The sequence below is a fragment of the Physeter macrocephalus genome, chromosome 11 (assembly GCF_002837175.3).
Source record: "Physeter macrocephalus isolate SW-GA chromosome 11, ASM283717v5, whole genome shotgun sequence".
Taxonomy (NCBI): Eukaryota; Metazoa; Chordata; class Mammalia; order Artiodactyla; family Physeteridae; genus Physeter; species Physeter macrocephalus.
In genome coordinates, this window is record NC_041224.1 from 45,729,589 (window position 1) to 45,750,494 (window position 20,906).

The 20,906-nt window shown below is 39.7% G+C and overlaps 1 protein-coding gene across 5 annotated transcripts in view; it reads right to left on the reverse strand.

The window, feature by feature from the left end:
- Positions 1-20,906, reverse strand: part of MYO5A (myosin VA) — a 223,820-nt gene that overhangs the window by 6,785 nt on the left and 196,129 nt on the right. For 2 of the 5 annotated variants that reach the window (XM_055087944.1, XM_024128870.3), the window contains 9 exons: positions 20,684-20,764; positions 18,761-18,959; positions 15,596-15,670; positions 13,746-13,839; positions 8,354-8,500; positions 7,640-7,794; positions 5,758-5,847; positions 3,984-4,134; positions 1,744-2,026 (listed from right to left, as the gene is read on the reverse strand). In XM_055087944.1, the coding sequence (XP_054943919.1) occupies positions 1,744-2,026; positions 3,984-4,134; positions 5,758-5,847; positions 7,640-7,794; positions 8,354-8,500; positions 13,746-13,839; positions 15,596-15,670; positions 18,761-18,959; positions 20,684-20,764 (1,275 nt within the window). The remainder of the gene's footprint in view (positions 1-1,743; positions 2,027-3,983; positions 4,135-5,757; positions 5,848-7,639; positions 7,795-8,353; positions 8,501-13,745; positions 13,840-15,595; positions 15,671-18,760; positions 18,960-20,683; positions 20,765-20,906) is intronic. The other 3 variants (XM_024128873.3, XM_024128872.3, XM_024128874.3) reach the window with 3 other exon arrangements.

Below are 20,906 nucleotides of genomic sequence, written 5' to 3' on the forward strand. Positions count from 1 at the left end.
TTTTTCTGTGCATGGCTTTGTCAGGAATTTCAGTTAAGTTCTGTTTTATTAAGCTGTGCTTAAAAATTTATCACTATACATAATCAGGAGGTTTATAATAATAATTATATAAGAGTAGGTATATATAAAAAAAAAGCGTAGGTATAATTCTAGAAACTATAATTCTCTTTAATGGGAGATAGAAATGTAGCCATTACAGCAAGTTATGAAATAAGATGTGCTAAAAACCAAAATAGAACACATAATATGGCTGTGTCCTTATTAAAGAGCCAAGCAGAAAACACTTTATAGCTTCTTACAACTTGAGAGGTGAGAATTGATAATCCTTTAAGTACTCTCTCTTCCTTAAGTCAGATTCCAAGCTAGTAGACATAATAACAAGATCCCCACATAGACCCTGTGCTCCAGCCCTCTTTAGGGAACAGTCTGGGTGATGGAAGTAGTGGCCTGAGGAAGCTCAGGGATGAAGGAGAGAAGGGCAAGTGGGGGCCATGGGAAGAGACAAAGACCCAAAATATGAAGAGAGACACAGAAACTACACAGATGCGAGGTTTTAAGATGTGGCCAACCAAGTGATAGTGGTTCGCAAATGAGAGTGAAATAAATGGACCCACAGTCAGGACTTAGTAATCAGGCAAAGAGGGGCTTCATAGGTATAAACAGAGCTTGCAGAAAAATAAATTCTACGACCTGAGTGGAAAGCATTCTCTTCTTACCACTACCTACAGTGGATGTGAGTAATGGAAAATTTGAAAAGAAAGCCAACGCTTCCTAAGATTAACTACAGGTTTTCATAGGAGAAATCCTTTTTCCCCCTCTTGGTGAATTTTCTAGCTGTTTTAAAATAAATTATTTGAAAAAAAAATTCCATTATGCTAATAAGGTTATGCTGAGGAGCAGCTGGACAAAATTGAGCACAGCTTTTCTTAAAATAGAGAGGGGCGTATTTCAAACATCAGTAAAAGATCTATTAGACATGTTCTTGTTGCCATACGTACAAAAAGGTATTTTGTCAAAATAAATTTACAAGAGCAATCAAACATTAGCAATCTTCATTATAGTTTGATATTTTGTTATTGTACAATTAAAACACACACAAAAGGAGAGGAAGCAGCTATCGCATCTTTATGTTGTTTTCATCATCTCCCCACTCCCTCAGACGAGTTATCGGGGCTTCCCTGGTGGCACAGTAGTTAGGAATCCGCCTGCCAATGCAGGGGACATGAGTTCGAGCCCTGGTCCGGGAAGATCCCACATGCCACGGGGCAACTAAGCCTGTGCATCACAACTACTGAGCCTGCGCTCTAGAGCCTGTGTGCCACAACTGCTGAACCCACGTGCCACAACTACTGAAGCCCACGCGCCTAGAGCTCGTGCTCCACAAGAGAATCCACCACAGTGAGAAGCCCGCGCACCACAATGAAGAATAGCCCCTGCAACAACGAAGACCCAACACAGACAAAAATAAATAAATAAAAATAAATAAATTTCCCTTTAAAAAACCAAAAACGAGTTATCTTCTCATGGAGCAGGGTTCCTAACAAGCAGTGGGTTGCAAGGCACGGCCAGGAGCAATCACGAATGAGAGTGGAGGGTCCAGCCAGACAAGAGGAAGCAGCTCTGTGCCCGGTCTGCCCTTGCTGCTCCCCTGGCGGGGAGTGGGGTGGGGAAGCAGTGGACCCGACCCCCGGCAAGCGGTTGGGCAGCATGAAAAGGCCATGGCAGCTGTTGGCGTTTGCTCACCTGATCTGCATGCCTTTACTCCAGGAGCACATGTCCTTCCGTAGGAGGAGGTTGTTCAGTGTGACGGCCCCCACGATGTAGAACATCTGCTTGACCACCTGCTTGATCAGTTCGGGGTCCATGCCGTGCTGACACATGACTGAGTGGAAGGAGTTGAGCTGCCGCAGGATGGAGTCCAATGTGTAGGTACCTTCATCAGCAATGCTGGAGGTTCGCTTTCTTAGCCCTGTGGGCTTCACCCCAGACACACCCTGAATGGTTTCATGCTCTAGCATTCCGGAGACTGCAAGAGAAGTTCAAGTGTCAGAAAAGAAGATCTGGAAGGAAACGTGTGCACACACACACAAAGACACAGACATACACACATTCAGTTTATGAAAATGATTTGAGTATCAACATAGAGGGAAAAAGAACTCAATAAAAGGGCTTCTGGATTTTAAAGTTTAATGAAGGAATAATTCTTAAATTCCAAAAAAAATAATAATTCTTAAATTCAAAAATTTACCATGAAATTAAGAACTCTTAATGGCCCATTTTCTGAAATATGAAGCAGTAGCCTTGTAATAGCACATGTGTGAGGTATCTTGGGAGGGTTTTTGAGAGAGATGTATGGAGCAGTTAGGGAGAAGATAAAAATTCTCCAGTAATATCGAGCCCCAGAGGCAAACAAATCAAGTAGCAAGAAAGGCAGGAGACCAGGCAGTGGTCTTGGAGAAGACTTGGGAGAGGGCAGTTGTGTGGGGCTAGAGAGCTGGGCCCTTCCTTGCCCTGAGCTTCCCACAACAGTAGGGAGACCTCGGGCTGGCCGTAGCCTCCCAGGACTCAGTCTTCTCATCTGGGGCACTGCTGCTCCCTCTATTATGCTCTTGTAGCATTTGGCTGATGCCTCCTCTAGGATGGTTTTGGGATGCCCACTCCCTGGACTGGAAGCCCCCTTGAGAGCAGGGGCCATTCCTGATTCATTGTTATATGTCCTAGAGCTAAACGCAGCTTCCAAAGAACCTCATACTGACTCAAAACATTTGTTGTTGTGAAATCACTGGGAGATGCAGCTAGTGGTTTAAAGTGGCACATCTAAAGGTAAAATTTCTTATTTAGCCAATAAAACCAGGCAAAAGTAGAAGAGAATGGACTGAAGCTGACCTTCTCTGCATCTGTGTTACCTCATGCATTTTCGCTGACCTAGGTTGCTTTAAATTCATGACCTTTTAGGCGTCAGCTGAAGAAACCACTGCCATCCCCCATGGCTTCCTCAGCCTTCTATGTTTCTAGTTGGTTAAAGGGGGGCCTGCAATAAAAAGTGGGACACTAGGAGTCCACAGAGGTGAGATGAAGTTGTAGAAATGTGGAAAACACATGGATGGGGAAGGAAAGGGTAACTGGTAGTAGCCTTAAGAGGCTGTTGATAATTTGCTTGACGATAATACAGTTTGGTAACTTAAAAAATTTTAAAAAAAAGTTCAATGCATTCAAAATTAGCAGCCTGCAATTTGTACATGCCTTCTAATTCCTATTTCACACCTGCTACACATTCCAAAGGAATACAGGTAGAACGATACATAAATACACACCCAGAGTGAGTACACACATATAAAGATAGGTACATGAAATCACACATACGTAGACACACACACACACACACACACACACACACACACACACACACACACACACACACACACCCCAGTTTCTCATCCAGTGAGAAACTGCTACTTTAAACCAAATTGCCTTTAACAATTCCATAGGGGCCATGAGATATTCCACTCAGCATGGAGTGTCTGAGACCTGTTCTTGTTGCCGTGGTACCTTCCCAGCCCTCTTACTGTAGCATTATAGGCAAAGTACAAACCCTCCCCAGCCTCCTTCATTTTAGATGGGTCCCTAGGAAGCTCTGAGTAGTAGTACGCTAGACCAAAGTTTAAAGTGTTTTTGAAAACTGGATGAGGTCTGAGGTCTACTGCTGGGTATAAAGCATGACCCAATCATAAGAGAGAGGCATTACACATTAGGGAAGTAAACTATATATTGCCATTTCCATCATGTGGAAGCAGTGATTTTGAGGTACCCCAGTTCGTCATGGCTGGGGTTCTGGGATTCCTCAGCTAATTTTGAGACTGAGTCTTACTACTTTATATTATCCATATGAATACATGCTCCAACATATGTGCCACTGGTGGTCATCTATTGGCGGGCCCATGAGGTGAACAGACCTGGATGTCAGCAATATGCCCTGGCCTTACCGATCATTGGCTGAAGGATGTTCTCTAACACCCGCACGAGCTGCTGGTAGATCTGAATGGCCAAGTCACTTAGCACCTGTCGGTACTCAGCCAGGTCAAAATTGGTGAGGCAGTGTTCATTCTGGCGAGATGTGTTGTGTTTCATAAAGCCCTAGAACCATAATGGAGAGTTAATGATACAGATGAAGTAAAAATGTCTCCTGTTTAACTCTCTCATTTGATCGGCACCCTCATGCTCTTTTCTCCTTTCTCCAAAGAGTTCCCATTCCAACCTAAACATAAATGCAAGGATACTCCTTCTAAAATTCTGTGTGTTTGTTTCCATCACGTCTCCCCTTCCACTTCTTACTAGCGTTTGAATAATCTAAACTTGGCAACCTAGCATTTAAGCTTTTCCACCAGCAATGTCAATGAAACAAGATGGGGGAACTTAATTTGAAAAAAAAACTAATGAGTGTTTTCACTTATGAAACGGCTGGTTCACTGCCAAACACTAAATTATGTAAAGTAGTAATCTCTTAACTTCAGTTCATTAAATATAGTCCTATTTATAAATACTACACTGGAAGGACGTAAATAATCTTCTTAAAATTGATCAATTTCTACAGAGACTGGTGAATAAATAAAAAATTTCTCTTTACTATATTTTACTGTATCCATACATGATTCTCAGTCTGAGCTTAGAATGGAATCTTTTGGTGGTATTTGTTAAAATGGAAAGCCAACTGTACAGGCAGGTACTTCTGTCAGGCACTGCCTGACAAAGACAATTGCCTACTTGATGGATTCTGCCCACACTCAGGCATCTGCCTACCTGCAACCTACTTAACAACATGGTCTAGAACTGGGGACTGACAGGACAGTTAATAGGCCCTCTGGAGGATTCTGTTCTGCTAGTCCCATCTGCTCAAGGACCATGTCTTGCTCATACTGCACTTCCCATCATCTGCCAGGACAGTCCTCTGCCCCTAGCCTGTGGGTGCTCAGAAAGCACTACTGCTCAGCTTCTCTGCCTGCCCTCCCAGCAAAGGATGGGGAGGTACAAAGGGCAGTGGTTATGGGCACAGGCTCTTGGAGGTGGGCAGACCCAGAATCCTAGCTCAGCTCCTTATGACTGAGAGCACTTGGGCAAAGTGATGAACTTCTTTGAGCTTTAGTTTCCTCATCTGTAAAACTGGGTTATAATTCCTACCTCATTGAGATATTAAACAAGAATTAAACAACATAATGTACAGTAAATGCTATCTGATACATACTAAGCAGCCCTTAATAAATGATAATTATTAATATATTACATAGTTTTGAAATATGAAGTCTATCAACCAACTGATGACCACATCACTATAAGCAAAAGCAAAAATATTTGTGGACAAATCTAAAGAGACATGTTTTACCTTGATCACCTTTAATGTATTACACAAGCCAAAACTGATTAATTTCTTTAAATAGCTCAATATTCCCATATCAGTCCTTGAAAAGCCCATTTTCACATCTTAACAAAAAGTTTCAGTGCGATAACCATTCAATGACCAATGTTCGTTTTATCTCTGCTGTGCTTTCTCATAATACAAACTCTCAGAGGGAAGAAACTATGTCACTTCCCAAGTCAGTTTTGTAAATAATGAACATCAAACAAAGCTATGAACTTCCAAGACACCTCTGAATTCAGGTTTCTAAATTAACAAATGGCTAAATAGTTGGTGCTTTAAATTTTTTTCCTTAAAAAGGTCAGAGAAAGTATAGCATGCTGGTTTTGTGATCAAGGCTTTCTCACCTCTTCTCCACTGTACTGCTTCAAACAGTGCAAAAATCGGCATGTGTTAGAAAGCCAGAAGGAGACAGTTTCAAAATCATCACCTCTTTTCTGAAAGAGAGAATAAGCCTAAATTAGCTTTTTCCTTAGGGAAATAATAGCCTGAAAAAACCAAACAGATACCAGAAGGCCCATTTCCTTCACTTACCATTAACAACAGTTATAAAAATAAAGAACATTGCAGTTGTAAAGCCTCATATCGTTGCTAGAGAATTTCAACCACTGAGTTCACTGGTTGTTTGTTACTTTGCTTGGCATCCATTTTCTTGCCATTAGAAAATGATGCCTGGTCATGCAATTGATATTCGCTTAGCAGTCCCTTTAAGCAGAAAACAATTCACCAAGCCACAGCTTACCCAAACTCACTTCCCTGAGGGTTACTGAAGGGAATCAGAAAGGACTAAAGGCACAAAAGGAAATTACAAATATTCTGAAGCACTGAAACCCAGATTAGGTTAAAAATCTTGTCAATGATAAGATAAAATTTCTGGGGAGCTAATCAGAAATGGAATGGAGGAAGCCCTGTGCAGAGCAGTGGAGAGTTTGGCTCTTCATCCGGGCTGGGCCACATGTCAAACCACCTCTGCGAAATCAAACCAGGGACACACGACAAATACACTTCAATTCAAAATGGGATGTGAAACAAATGCACATCCATTTTAAATGGTATCAAAAGGGTGCTTTGTTCAAGTATCTACTCCTTTTTAATCTTTAAACAATTTGGTACAATAATTAGTCAAATTATATAAATTTGGAAGAATTTATCGTAATTTTCTCATCTTGCAAGTAAGATGAGAGGGAGAAAACTTTACGATTTGGCTTTGTTGTCTTTGTAGGAGTTGACTTAAGAAGTAGTAAAACTCGTAGTCTATCTAAATGTAATACAGCATCAATACACCAAAAATTAAATGAGTTACCTTCAGAAGACATTCATCAATTTTTGAATGTTAAATATTCAGAAAGTCCACACTTTAGTAAGCACTGTAGAAAGTAACCACATAGGCTATCTGTGCAGGAGGGACTGAGAACCGGCATTAAAAGTTATGACCAGGGGCTGGGGGAGGGTCTGTTTAATGGGTACAGAGTTTCAGATGGGGAAGATGAAAAAGTTCTGGAGATGACGATGGTGATGGTTATACAACAGTATGAATGTACTTAATGCCACAGAACTGAAAAATGGTTAAAACTAAGAATAATGTTCACTGTTTTTCTAGATTGTCAAGAGGATGATCATGCAAGTGACTCAGTGATTACTGAGTTATGCAGGGCTTTCTGTTCTATTATGTAACTTTGCTGCCTTTTCCAAGTCTTTCCTCTCTGATTAGTATCTGTGTGTTGCTTCTCACATGGAACCAGGCATTTCAGGTAACAAGGAAAATTATGGGATGAGCTGGAGAATAATGGGAAGAAAAGTCAGAAGAGAATTTTAAATGTTTTATCAGACATCTTTTTATATGAATGGGCTAGGTATTACTAAACTTACTTAATACCTATTTTAACTACAGCATCATATTTCCTGTATATATGAACGTCACTAGGTATTTTTAATTTAGTTCTAAGACCTCAAAGCAGAAAATTTCTATGACGAAACTGAATTTGCTTCACAATCAAATGCAAGTATATTGAATTAATTTTGATTACTGTTCAATCTGAGCCCTGTTTTGAAAGAAGGCACATAGACACTTTACAGAATGAATGTTTCCTACAATGGAAGGTATCGATTAAGACTAGAAAGTGGTCATAACTGGAAACTTAGCTCAAGTCTAAGGAAGGAAAAATACCTCTGTGCAGACTCTGTCATCATTAATATTCATTATGAGAGTTTTGTTGAACACGAACTGACCTTTAATACTTTTTTGATGCTGTTTATAGTTGATGTTAGCAACGACCTTACTTTCTGATCATCATTCAGGTAGTCAGCGTGTCGAACACACATAAACAGGATATATGCTGGTAACCCTGGAATCAAATTGACTGCTACACCACGTGGCTTCAGTTCTAAAAAAGAAAGGAGGAAAAATAACCTTACATAACTTTGAAAGTCTTCACAAGGAATGCTTTTTGAGATACAAAAGCACAGTTCTCATGTAAGAGTTCAATCATTCAGGGTAAATAGGTCGTGTTTTTAAAAAAGCATATTTTAAAGGCTCACTAAGTGGAGAAATTCTTGAGGGTAGGAACATGTGAATCTTAGCTGTTTATACAACAACTCCCAAATGTCTACCTCCTGCCCTGACTTCTCCTTTGAATTCTAGGCTCATGTATCAAGTGGCTTTTCACATCTCTGCTCAGGCGTGTCAAACTAAGCCCATCCCAAATTAAACTCTTCATTCCCTATGGAACCTGCTCTTCCAGGAGTTAGGTGAGTCCTAGCAAGTGTCCCTGCAGTGTGACTGACATCCATGATGTGGTCAGGATGCTGCTACAGCACTATACGCACAGCAGTCAAGGATGACTAAAGAAACCAGTGTGAATATTTAATAAATGAGTGACTAGCCTTTCCCACCACCGACCCATGTACCAGAAAGACCTTTTATCTCACGCAGGAAATACTTGCCCAGAATCAAGTTCTTAACAAGTTTTTGCTCATCCTCCTTCTTGTATTCCAGCATTCCTTGGAAATCCTTTTCTTTTCTGGGAATGTTGACTGGACGAATGGGCTCATCAATGATCTGTCCTGGGGATATGTTCTCCATTTGGCCCACTTCATCAGAAACAAAAAGAAGAAAAATGTCTTCCAGGTAGAAAAGATGAGAGGTTTCTATGTTCCTATAATTTTAAGTAAACTCTATAACAACAGAAGCTTGCCATATTTACCACTTAATTGTCCCTTCCTTCAATATTTTTTCTGGTAAAACTGGGTGGATAGATGATAAAATTATATGGTAATGTGACTCTAACAACCACTAGTGCTTGGCTACTATCAACACCAAAGAATCTAACTAGATTCAAAAGCATTTTTTTTTGTAATAAGGTTTACTTTGTAATAAGATTAAATGTCTCCAAAGTAAGTGGTTTAACTTCTTAGGTAACTGATCAGTATCAATCATAAATGTCTAAATATATTTCGACTTTAATTTACAGAAGGAAAAAACAATATTCTACAAAGAGGCAGCCAGACTATAAAAGATTCCCCTTTACCTTTAGCTCTATGAATCTGGTCATTAAAGAAAAAGAACATTTACTTTAAATGTATCATTGCAATCAGTTCAAACCACATCAAGATAGCTGGTAGAACCGTGTTTCTTCACACTAGTTGATGTGAAATATATTATTTCTCACAAAGCCTTCATAAGGAAAAGGCTTAATGTTCTCCTGTCACCCCTCACTCCCAAAGAAATCATGAGCAGATAAAGCAACCTGTATTTAATATGATTTCCTAAATATTATTCAGTTTTTTGTTTGTTTGTTTTTAGTAAAGTGCTAAAAGTCCCACCACAAAGCTGCAACCATTAGAGTACAATCGCTGGTTAACAACCCTTTCAGATGTTAAAAATGATCACCACTGTTGATGGCAGCTTCGAGAGAAGAACCGAGGGTTAAAAAAAAGTCTCCAATTTCATCTCAAAATTGAGAATTGAATGGGAAATGCAAGGGAAGGTAAGGGGAAACATGAGTTAAGAAGGTGTTTGTGCAGCTATATGCTAGTAAGATTTTTAATTCTCTTATCTACAGGAAGGGGGGCAGTTAAGAAATCTATTTAGCGTTATACAGCAGAAACCAACACAACATTGTAAAGCAATTATACTCCAATAAAGATGTTAAAAAAAAAAAGAAATCTATTTAGGTGTAGTTTAAGTTTGAGCTCAGAGACTGCTGGCAAACAAACAAAATGCAGATCAGATGCATTAGAAAGTTTAATCTTGCTGACTCCACAGGGTACCAGTCATGCTTCTCCTGTCACTCTGGGCAACTTCCTGTGTTAGTTCAGGGAAGCCAGTTCCACAGCATGAGGTTATCACAGAGAACACCAATACCTGCCAGCGCTCTTGCTCAGGTGGCAGAGAGCCTGGTGACACCTCGTCCACCTTATGCCGCAGCATCACACACCGGGACTATCAGCGCTGAAAATCACCACCATCCACCAACATTATGATATCTAAAGAGCGATCATACTGTGATTGGACAAATCAGGGCTGTGGCCACCTCCCATAACCTAGCATTTCATATGCATGATGCAGGCCGGAACCGCAGGACTAACTGAATGCCTTGTATGCCTCTCTACAAGAGATAGGAGATTCAAACTATTTAGTTTTACATAAGTTATTTCTGGAGTCAGTTTAAACACAACAGCATGAGGATCTCAGGATGAGTACACAGTGACCTTCACAGCTCCTGTATATATTCTGCATGTAAAACAAAATAATATGATCCCTGCCATCTATGTTACTGGTTGCTTTAAGCCACAGAAACAATTCAACGAGGGGAAACTGGGAGAAAACAGATTCAACATATTAAGTTTATCAACAAATGCACATATTTGGACTCTGTATAACTCAAAAATGTTTTAAACGTACAGATTTTATCATATCTAAGGTGCCACTGATTATGACATACAGTATTATTTTATATAACACTAAAGAAGGAAAAATATTTCCAGTTAAACTAAAATCCATCAACTGTTGTAAGATACATCCTAATTTCAGAGATGTTAAAATATGAAAAATTGTGCACCACAGAATTTATGAAATATGGTGAATATTTTAACTAAGAGATATTATGTTTTAAAAGAAAGCTTCACTTTCCTTTTGCAAAATCTCTAACGAAGATATTTTTGGTTCTGTACAAAAATGTCAGAGATAAAATTTGCCTTACTTTCATTAAAATTTTACTCTTTGAATTCTTCCCAGAGATTAAAGTCTTCACAAAAACTCACAGGTAAAATATAGATGTCAGCTCAACATAACCTTGATTTATTTAACAAATCATATAATTAAAATAATCATATAATTAAAATGTCAACCCTTACGTAGCATCAGGAAAATATAAAGCCTGAAAGAGAGAAGCCAGAACACCACCCAGTTTTTAAGAGACTCAGGGGACCTTGGGGGTCATTTAGCCGAATGCTCCATCTAATACTGCAATCTTCTAGGAAGATCTGAAGCAACATCTATTTCCATTTTCAAGTACAATAGATTCTTTATGCTTGAGAGAAAAACATTCCTGAACCTTTTTGTCCTAGAAATAGAAAGGAAATTGGAAAAAAAATTTTACCCTCCCTCACTTTGGTACAGGGAAGATCTTGATCTCAGGTTTAACTGAGACAGTCAAATGAATTATTATAAGTAGAGAGGGTCTGTTGGAAAATACGACACAAAGAAGTCAGTGCTCTTCAGAAGGCTTGGGTTCTAGTCCCATTTTGGCCACTAAGTGGCTGAGACTTTGGAAGTCCCTTATGGTTTCTGGGCCTCAGCTCTGTTCTCCTATGAAATAATTAACTGATTTCTAGAATTCTTTTAGGTCTAAATTCCCCGACTCTATGAAGATTGATATGGAACACCCACTCCTTGATTAAAATACAGCACAAAGCATATCAAATTCTGAAACACTCTCCATTTACCATATAATTTCTGCTAAAAATTGTTGGCATTAAAAAAGTCTTCCCTGGCTTCTAAAAATGTCTCCTTAATTAAGTGTAGCCCATAGGAGGAGGTAAGAGTCTTGCTATTTTAAACCAGAAGCATTTAAGTATTTATATTTAGAAAAATATAAAACTTTTAGATATTAGAAGGTGCTTTGCTGTACAAGGTTATCAGTATTTTCTGTACACTGTGGGGATAAGGGGACAGGAGAGAAAGGTGTTGGAAAAGCGTGTTGTCTTTCTTCTCTGCCTTGGGGAGGGGAGGTACACTGCACTCAGCAAACGCTCAAGTCACATAAATCTATTTCATCTTATTCTGTAGATATGTATTATTTAACTCAACTTTTCTTAAGAATATCATAATGACTTTTTTGCTTAATCTATGAATTGTCTTCTCAAATGTACTTATAGATTTAAGAATATAGCTGGCAGGATAGTTTAACTGATGAGGTTGAATTCTGATAACGGCTTAAAATTGCTCTAAGCTTTCTCTTTAAGTAAAATATACATATCAAAGAAAGCTAAGTAAAAATATAAAATAATAAATGGCTTTTCTATTTATCAAAAGTTACTAACATATGGTAAAGAAACGATTAGGAGCTTAAAAAATAATCTTACAAGTTAATACCCTTAAAATCAGTTTCGTTCAAGCAGATACTCTGCTGTCTAATTATCATCTCATGATATAATTGATGCAAAGTTAAGTGCAGAAAGGTTCTCTGAATAAAGATTTTTAAAGTTTTGCCAACAGACATTATAGTCTGGGTCTGTGATTCAGAGGTTCAAAATTTTAATATAATATATGAATCACATAATGCTAAAGGATTATATAAGAAAATATGACTGCAAAGTAATCTATCTGATTTCTAAGCAAATATTTCAGTATTTGTACATCCCAGGGAATATTATCCCCTTGAAAGTAAATATCCATGTTGCTGTTCTAAATATTTCTGACACTTACTTACACATTCAACAAACATTAATGGAATGATTATGACAGGTCAGACAGTATACTAGGTCTTGTGAAAACAAGAGGAAATAAGAGGTGGTCACCCTGCTCAGGAAGTTCATAGTTCATTGAGGAAGCCAGTAATTCAACAGAAAAACTGCTAAAAATATGACAGTGAAAACCACAAAAGATGGGGGGCAAATTGTGGTACACAGAGGGTAGAGCCGGAGGGTCTATCTGTGTGATCCGGAAAGACTGCTCTTGAGCATGTGACATATAACTCTGGTCTCAAAGGATAAGCAGGACTTGACTAAGAGAAGCAAGAAGATCAAACAGATGGAACAGTTATGACAGGCCTGGCACGTTGGAGGAATGAGAGCCACACAGTTAATCATGGTAGATTCTTTTGAACATTCCCAGTGATGGGGAACCTTCACCCTTTGAGCAGAGCAAAAATTATTCAGAGTGACAATGACACAATAGATGGGAAGGCTGCACAGTATCATTTTTGGTCAAAATGGTAATAGCCTGCATAGGTCTGAAGGCAATTCCAAAGAGGGTCTCAAAATCTCTTGAACAATGAGATCATTGCTGGACTAAGCTGAGAATGTGGCTTTAGCCCTGTTCACTGCTATATCCCTGGCACCTACTTACTGAAGGAACAAACACTAACCCACAAGACAAGAATCATTTGTATATAATAATAACCAATATTTGATCACTTCTCAAGGTGTTTTCCCATCATCATATATAAATCATGAGATGTTTTCTAAAATCTTATTTCTTTATAATCATAATTCATTTTTTTCTTATTTACTTCTCTTTTTGTTCTCCATTAGATGTAAGTTCTTTGAGGACACAGACTCTGTCTTACTCATCTTAGTATCCCTAATACTAAGAATAACAGTAATAAAAATAAGTTGTATATAGGATTTACTGTGTGTCAGGAAATATACCAAATGCATTCCACATATTAATTAATTTAACCCTTACAAACCGTGTCAGGTAGACACCATTATCATTCCCATTTAACAGGTGGGAACACTGAGGCATAGAGAGGTTCAGTAACTTGCCCAATATCAGATGACTAATAGTGGAAGACGCAGTATTTAAACCCGAGAAGCTTAGCTACAGAATCCATGCCCTTAACCACTATGCAATACTGCCTAGCATAGTGCCTGGTCTACAGAAGACGGTCATTAGATGTTTGTTGAATGAATTCTCTCTTTGTAAATTATTACTACCATGAAAAGAACATTTTCCCCCACCTAGTAATGAAAATTTCCACTCCACGGAGGCCAGGTTTGCTGAACGTCATTTTTGTTATTGTCCCTAATATTCACACACAAACCTTTTAAGCCACTAGTATTTCATATAAAACCAAGGTTCAGCAACTGTCATAGAAACATGTTTAAATACCTTCTAGTTCACCAATTTTTTTGGCAAATACTTTCAGCTGTTTTTTCAGTTTCCGGACAGTCTTATCTTGTTTTTCGAGTTGTTCCATCAAATCCTAAAGATCAAAATGAGAAATATAACAGAAAGATCAAAATAAACCTTCTAAAATGCACAGAAGGAGAGCAGACACAAAATTACAGAAACAGCACTTGTTAGTTTTACATAAAAGCTCCATGAAAGCTCATTGGTGGAGCCCCACCTGGCTAAAACTGGCAGGCAATGGGAAATGCAGCTATAATAAAAGCCAAATGTTAAAATATACAATGCAGTAAACTCCTTTACAGCGTGATGGACAGCAGGCTCACTGTGGAGTCTTTTCCAGTAGACTCCACAACAATTAAATGCTCATAAAATGTACTGCTATTCCAGTAGAAAGTTTTTCTTTTAAAGGGGGAACAGGCAAAGTAAATTCTGATGAATGCACACAGTTTTGTGGGAAGTTTTAAGGGTGGTTGAACTTAGGGGCTTTTGATTAACACCTATGTGTGTGAAGCACTGTCTCTATGAGTCCCACCCTTTGGAGAGGCTAAAACTAGTCCTGTAACTTAAGAAAAGTTAAGAAGTTTTGGGAATTAAAAGGTAAGTTAAAAAATAACGACAGTGGGGTGGGATGGGGAGGTGGGAGGGAGATGCAAGAGAGAGGAGATATGGGGATGTATGTATATGTATAGCTGATTCACTTTGTTAAAAAGCACAAACTAATACACCATTGTGAAGCAATTATACTCCAATAAAGATGTTGAAAAACAAAAAATAACGACAGAAAACAGGATAGAGTGGTCTGCAGACCAAGTGGCAGGTTGAATAACATGCCCATAAAAATCTCCCAGGTGGGCTTCCCTGGTGGCACAGTGGTTGGGAATCTGCCTGCCGATGAAGGGGACATGGGTTTGAGCCCTGGTCTGGGAAGATCCCACATGCCGCGAAGCAACTAAGCCCATGAGCCACAACTACTGAGCCTGCGCGTCTGGAGCCTGTGCTCCGCAAAGGGAGAGGCCGCGACAGTGAGAGGCCCGCGCACCACGATGAAGAGTGGCCCCCGCTCGCTGCAACTGGAGAAAGCCCTCGCACAGAAACGAAGACCCAACACAGCCAAAAATAAAAAATAAAATAAAAAAACAAAACAAAACCAAAAAAACCTTTAAAAAAAAAATCTCCCAGGTGATATGTTTGCTTATAGAGAAAAAAGGGGATAATTCCACATGGCTTATGCAAAAAGAGAAAACAAAAGCAGTTCGTTCAAGGGTAGGGGGTTAAAAAAACTGTGATAATTGGCTCTCTAATCAAGAATTCTTTCAAATGACCGGCATAATTAAAAGATCGATAATTAAGAAGAAAAGTGGACAACAGCAGACTAGGAGCTTGGAAGGGAAATAAATCAGTGATTTAATAAGTCTGTGGTTGTTATTCAGGTTATGGATTAAAAAAGCTTTTATAAATACAAATACTCATTCATTTTCTAGTTTAGTTTAGACAGGCTGATTTAGATACTAGACCAATGATTCCAAAGGAACAGTTGCTAACATTTCAAAGCGTTCAGTTGTGTTTCTTGGATTTTACTTTATCTTTCAAATCACATTTTGCTTCCATCACACTGTAAGCCTAGTGTTAATAACAAACCGAAGGTGACAATGGACGCAGGACATTGATAGAGGCGACATCACTGGCTAAAAGACAGCTGTGGGGAGAAAGGTTTTGTGACAGTTTTTGAAGAGACTTCCTGGGGTGGGGCAGGCAGCGGTGTGCTCTTCAGTTACAGAGGGCTAGAATTAGCAGGGAAGACGACAGAGAAGCACTCTGAGTTTACATACAATCATCCGTCTGTAAAGTGAAATCCGATATGATTGATACTTCTTAGGATCATCTGCATATAATTCCTCAAAATACTGAAAAAACAGGCACAATGGACATTTGTTTTTCTCTGTGAGGGGAATGCTACCTCTCAGCAAAATCAATTTTAAAATATTTTAAAACACAAATAATGAAACTACGTATACTCCAAAGGCTCTGATTTGTCACCTGCCATTGCCCTCTAATTTTTCTAGTACAGATGATTCTGATTATATATACACAAATATATTTTCACATGCTCAGAGGAAACAGGCTATGTTAGCAAGTAAACAGAGCTGTGGTCCATATTCCCCAGATAAGGCTGTTATTTCACTTCTCAGACCTGCTCACAAGTTGCTACACTTTCTTTGCTGCCAGTAGCAGCGGCAAGAGTGGGGAATTTACTTAAAACAAAAGTGAGAATAATGGCAAAGGTGGAGCTCTTGTTTGAAGTTGGAAAGACTGATGAGAAGCTGTGTGCCTTCCTTCCCTGAAAGGCAGCTTGCGGGTGGCCTGTGACGCTTGTCCACTAGAGGAGGGAGAAAAACCATTTCTGTGATTGTGTTGGGGGGTAGGTGGGTGGGAAGGATTTGCAGGGTAGAGTTTCTCAGAACACTAAGCCTAGGCCCACTGCTGCTTTAGTATTCTGCCCAAGTGTTTCCTAAAGAAATGCACAATTAAGATTGAGACACTATAATGATTGTGAAAAAGTGCATCATCCCCTATCTGTAAGTTTGAATCCATTCTCCTGAATTAGTAGTCAGCGAGGCAGAAGCAGCTGACCTACGAAGGGTTTTCCTAAAATTCAAACTCGTTAACTAGATTCTACCAGTTGAGAATTTGGGGCCTTAGTTTATGTTTGTATTAGATATAAAAAATTGAGAAGAAAAGTAATACTGTGCATAAGGTTGAAAGGGAAATGCTTAACCAGCTTAGTGAAAAAATTCTGAGAATCTACCACCCAGAATCATCTTTATTTCATGGTTTATTTCATGGTTTCACCTTGTATTTTAAGATAATCATTTAAAAAGCACAGAATTTATATGCTGATCAGTTATTATTATATTATTTAGTATATCAGTTCTTAGGCATTAAAGCATTGTTAGTTTAATTTAAGCAACAATATACTTGTGAGTAATAAAATGACATCTCAGAAATATTCCATGATTCAGAAGACCTTCCCCCACAAATTAGTGATATTTCAGGCCCTTTGGAAAGAGTCTAAACTCTGCCCTCACCCACCTTTCCCATTCCTACAATGTAGCCTCACCAGCAAGCTATCCTCAGAGGGAAGGACAGACTGGGAAAAGAATACCTTTGAGCTTTTTTTTTTTTTTTTTTTTAGATTAATTAATTAATTAATTTGGCTGCATTGGGTCTTCCTTGCTGTGCACGGGCTTTCTCTAGTTGTAGTGAGGGGGTCTACTCTTCACTGGGGTGTGCTGGCTTCTCATTGTGGTGGCTTCTCTTGTTACAAAGCATGGGCTCTAGGTGCGTGGGCTTCAGTACCTGTGGCACGCGGGCTCAGTAGTTGTGGCTCTTGGGCTCTAGAGCACAGGCTCAGTAGTTGTGGCACATGCGCTTAGTTGCTCTGCGGCATGTGGAATTTTCCCGGACCAGGGCTCGAGCCCGTGTCCCCTATATTGGCAGGTGGACTCTTAACCACTGCGCCACCAGGGAAGTCCCATACCTTTGAGTTTTGCTTCAAATTAATATAAAAGATGGTTGAATACATGACACTAGATAACTATTTGTAATGTAAATGATCACTAATGGAATAATGGAGGGATAATTCAGATTGTTAAATCTTCAGAGAAAATCCAAACTATTTTAATACAGCTCATTAAAACCCTGAATTAAAGAAATAGAAACAGTGCTTCCCTGGTGGCGCAGTGCTTGGGAATCTGCCTGCCAATGCAGGGGACACAGGTTCGAGCCCTGGTCCAGAAAGATCCCACATGCCACAAAGCAACTAAGCCCATGAGCCACAACTACTAAGCCTGCGCTCTAGAGCCCATGAACCACAAGTACTGAGCCCACGTGCCACAACTACTGAAACCCTCACGCCTAGAGCCCATGCTCCACAGTGGGAGGAGCCACCACCACAATGAGAAGCCTGCGCACCGCAACGAAGACGCAACACAGCCAAAAATAAATAAATAAACAAACAAACAAATTAATTAATTAAAAATAACCCAAAACAGAAACAAATTACCACTAGCCCTAAACAGCTTTTCTCAAAACCAGACTGACACTACAATATAGATTTTATATAGAATACGGAATTGAGAGTTCCCTGGTCGGGTAACTGAGGAACTGAGATCCCACAAGCCATGTGGTGCAGCCAAAAAAAAAAAAGTGGAATTATACTTTTTCAATGACTTTTACTTTAATAAATATGTTTATCAAACTTAAGTAGAAATCTGTAATAAAAGTTACTTTGTGACTAAGAAAAAAACATTTTAGAAAATATTTTCTATAAAAGAAAGAAGGACAGAAAGAGAAAAAGAACAAACTTGGACTCTGTGCCAGCACTCAGAATCTGGCAAGGGAAAAAAAATCTCCTCATTCACTGCCCAAGTTCCGTTAAAAAAGAATCACGAATGTATAAACTTGAATCCTGACGTTCCTCCTCCCTGAACTTGGAGCTCCAACCAAGGTCAACCCAAAGCCCCACGTTGGTTCTGCCAACTGCCTTCCCTGACCCTAACTCTAACCCCGCTGTCTGCTAGAGACAGGGGCTGGGGTGGCCACAGTGGTGCTTGGGGACCAAAGGTTATGACAACTACATAACCTCCTCGATGGCAAAGAAGCTGCAGCTGACGTGGAGGAAGCTGAGTTCCTGAGGATATCAAAAGCCCAGCACACAGTCGGCCGATATCTTCCAGACCCTCCAAGTGAGGGCTGAGGATGCTGAGATGAACCACAGCCTTCTGTGAGAAACAACCCGAGGACACGCCTTTTCTGCTTCTACCAACATAGTCGTATTTTCCTGACTCTGTCCCTGATAGGGAAAGAGGGTAACAAGTGTGGGGCAGTGAGTGTTTCCCAGTCAGGAAAGATGTTTTTTGCTCAAAAAGCCAGGAAGGCCTCCCTGCAGGGCTAGGCCCTGTGTGCTGAGGAGTGTGGGCTGGCACCTCCCTTACCAGGTTCTCGTTGGTGAGCCGGGTGATCTCGTGCTGCAGGCTGGCCTCGATGCGGGCCTCTGGGGGCAGCTGCAGGTTCTGGGCCAGCAGCTGCTGCTGCCGGTTGTTCTCCTCCTTCAGGCTCTGGATCTCCCCGCGGAGGGCTTCGGCCTCATTCTCATGGCTCCTCTTCTGCGACTGCAGCTGCGATTCCAGGAGCCTGCGGAGAAGTCACACGAGTAGGAAAGGGAGGTGACACCAGAGTCCCCGCCTGAAGGGTGCAAGACCCCGCACTCACTTGCAAGGGCAGACAAGCAGGGACTCTGCAGTGACTGTGTAGCTTCTGACTTGACTAGAGACTAGGAACTCAACCAAGGGCCAGAAATGGAAACAAATGCGCTCACGTTTGTGTCTTTCTGAACTGTGGACCCTGCTACAAAGTTCTCAAAGGCCCCTAGAAACAGGAAAAATTTAGCTCTTTTGAAAGGTTCATAGGAAATGATGACTAAAACAATCAATTCAAAGACACAGGTTAAAGAACCTGGCTTACTACCTTCACAAACTAGCATTTAAGTTGGCAAAGCTAGTACCTTCGCCACAAAATCACCGCCCTATGGAGGGCAAGATTACAAATGCCCCGTCTAATTAAATACGCCTTGAAGACTTTCAGCATTACTAATTCCAGGCAGAGGGTGTGACCAGGGTCCCATTTTTACTTTCTACTTTTATCTCTGAAGGGCAGAAAGGCTGGAGTGCTGTGCTACTCTGAAATACATACAGATTTACCCAAATCCAGACAGACAGCTCTGAAATTTAGTGTATATATATATATATATATATATATATGTATATATATATATATATATATATATATAATTTGTCATCTTCTCTTTCCCATAAACTTCCTTATCAGTAACAGAATCCTAACAAGATATGGTTTCAGAACATCAATATTAGTGGGACCAAGAAAGCAGCTACTGCTTCTCTGAGCAAACATACCAGTCAGCTGCACCATGAGTAGTCTAGGGCAGGAGGATACTAGAGCGAACTGGCATCCTCCCTTCACCAGGCACCCCCATTTCTACATTCACCCCCTTTTTCAAAGCCAAGACAAAGTTATGGATAGGAATTAACGAACATGAAGAAAGAAAAGATGTTCTTTTATTCGAACCCCCTTGGTTATCAAATGCTGGGCAACACTTACTGATGCCATTGCAAGCAAACAGTTAACAGCAGACTAAAAATATTTTAATGATTATAAAATTTCAAAAGGATTTGAACCAATAACACCACAAAGTTAATGTCAACGGTTTGTGATTAGAACAAAGCAGAATAAGTAGAAGCCCCTCGAACAAAGAGTCTGCTAAATATTTTTTTAAATTCATCACTAAAATGGCATTTTTAAGAGATTTTAAGACACAAATCTCACTAGAGGAGATGAGTGTCTGTGTTAGAAAGGTGCTGCTGTTTCAATTTCATTTGCTTTCCCCTAAACATATTTAACATGTTGAGTTAGGGTGATTATTTTGAACTGTAGCAATGCAGGAAACCCTCTTTGTTTGCGGTTTCACAAATCGGAATTTCACAGTAACCACACAGAATGCCAAATCGTGCACTTAACACTGCTGTTAGGCAGCATGATCGTAATATATGAGAATGTAGACACATTGCCCAGGCACATATATCCTTTAAATTGATCATTATTCCAAACAAGAAACCACTAAGTAATAGGTATTAATCTCTCCTGCAGTAGTAGCTTGGGCTCCAGTTGAGAGGTTTGGATTTTCTTCCACTTTTAGTGAGATATTCACAAATTTTAGTGTCTGAAATTTACCCAGGAAGACAATTAATGAATAAGAAATACAGAAGTTAAAGTCGGGAGGCCACTGTTAGTAAGAAAAACAACAAATTAATAACATTGCATTTTGAGGAGACAAATATAACCTGTTGGCTTGTTTTAACCCTTCATAAACCAGCAACAGCTCTCCATCCTCATTCAACTCATGGCCATCCATAGCAGATGATCTTCCATGCAAAAGGAACAATAATGCAAAACACAAAGGGATGGTAATGAGATGATGATGGTCAAGAGCAGCATGTGATATTTCAATATTTTATTAAGTCAACAGGACTGTTTTTATTAATTACAGATGACTTTAAGATATTA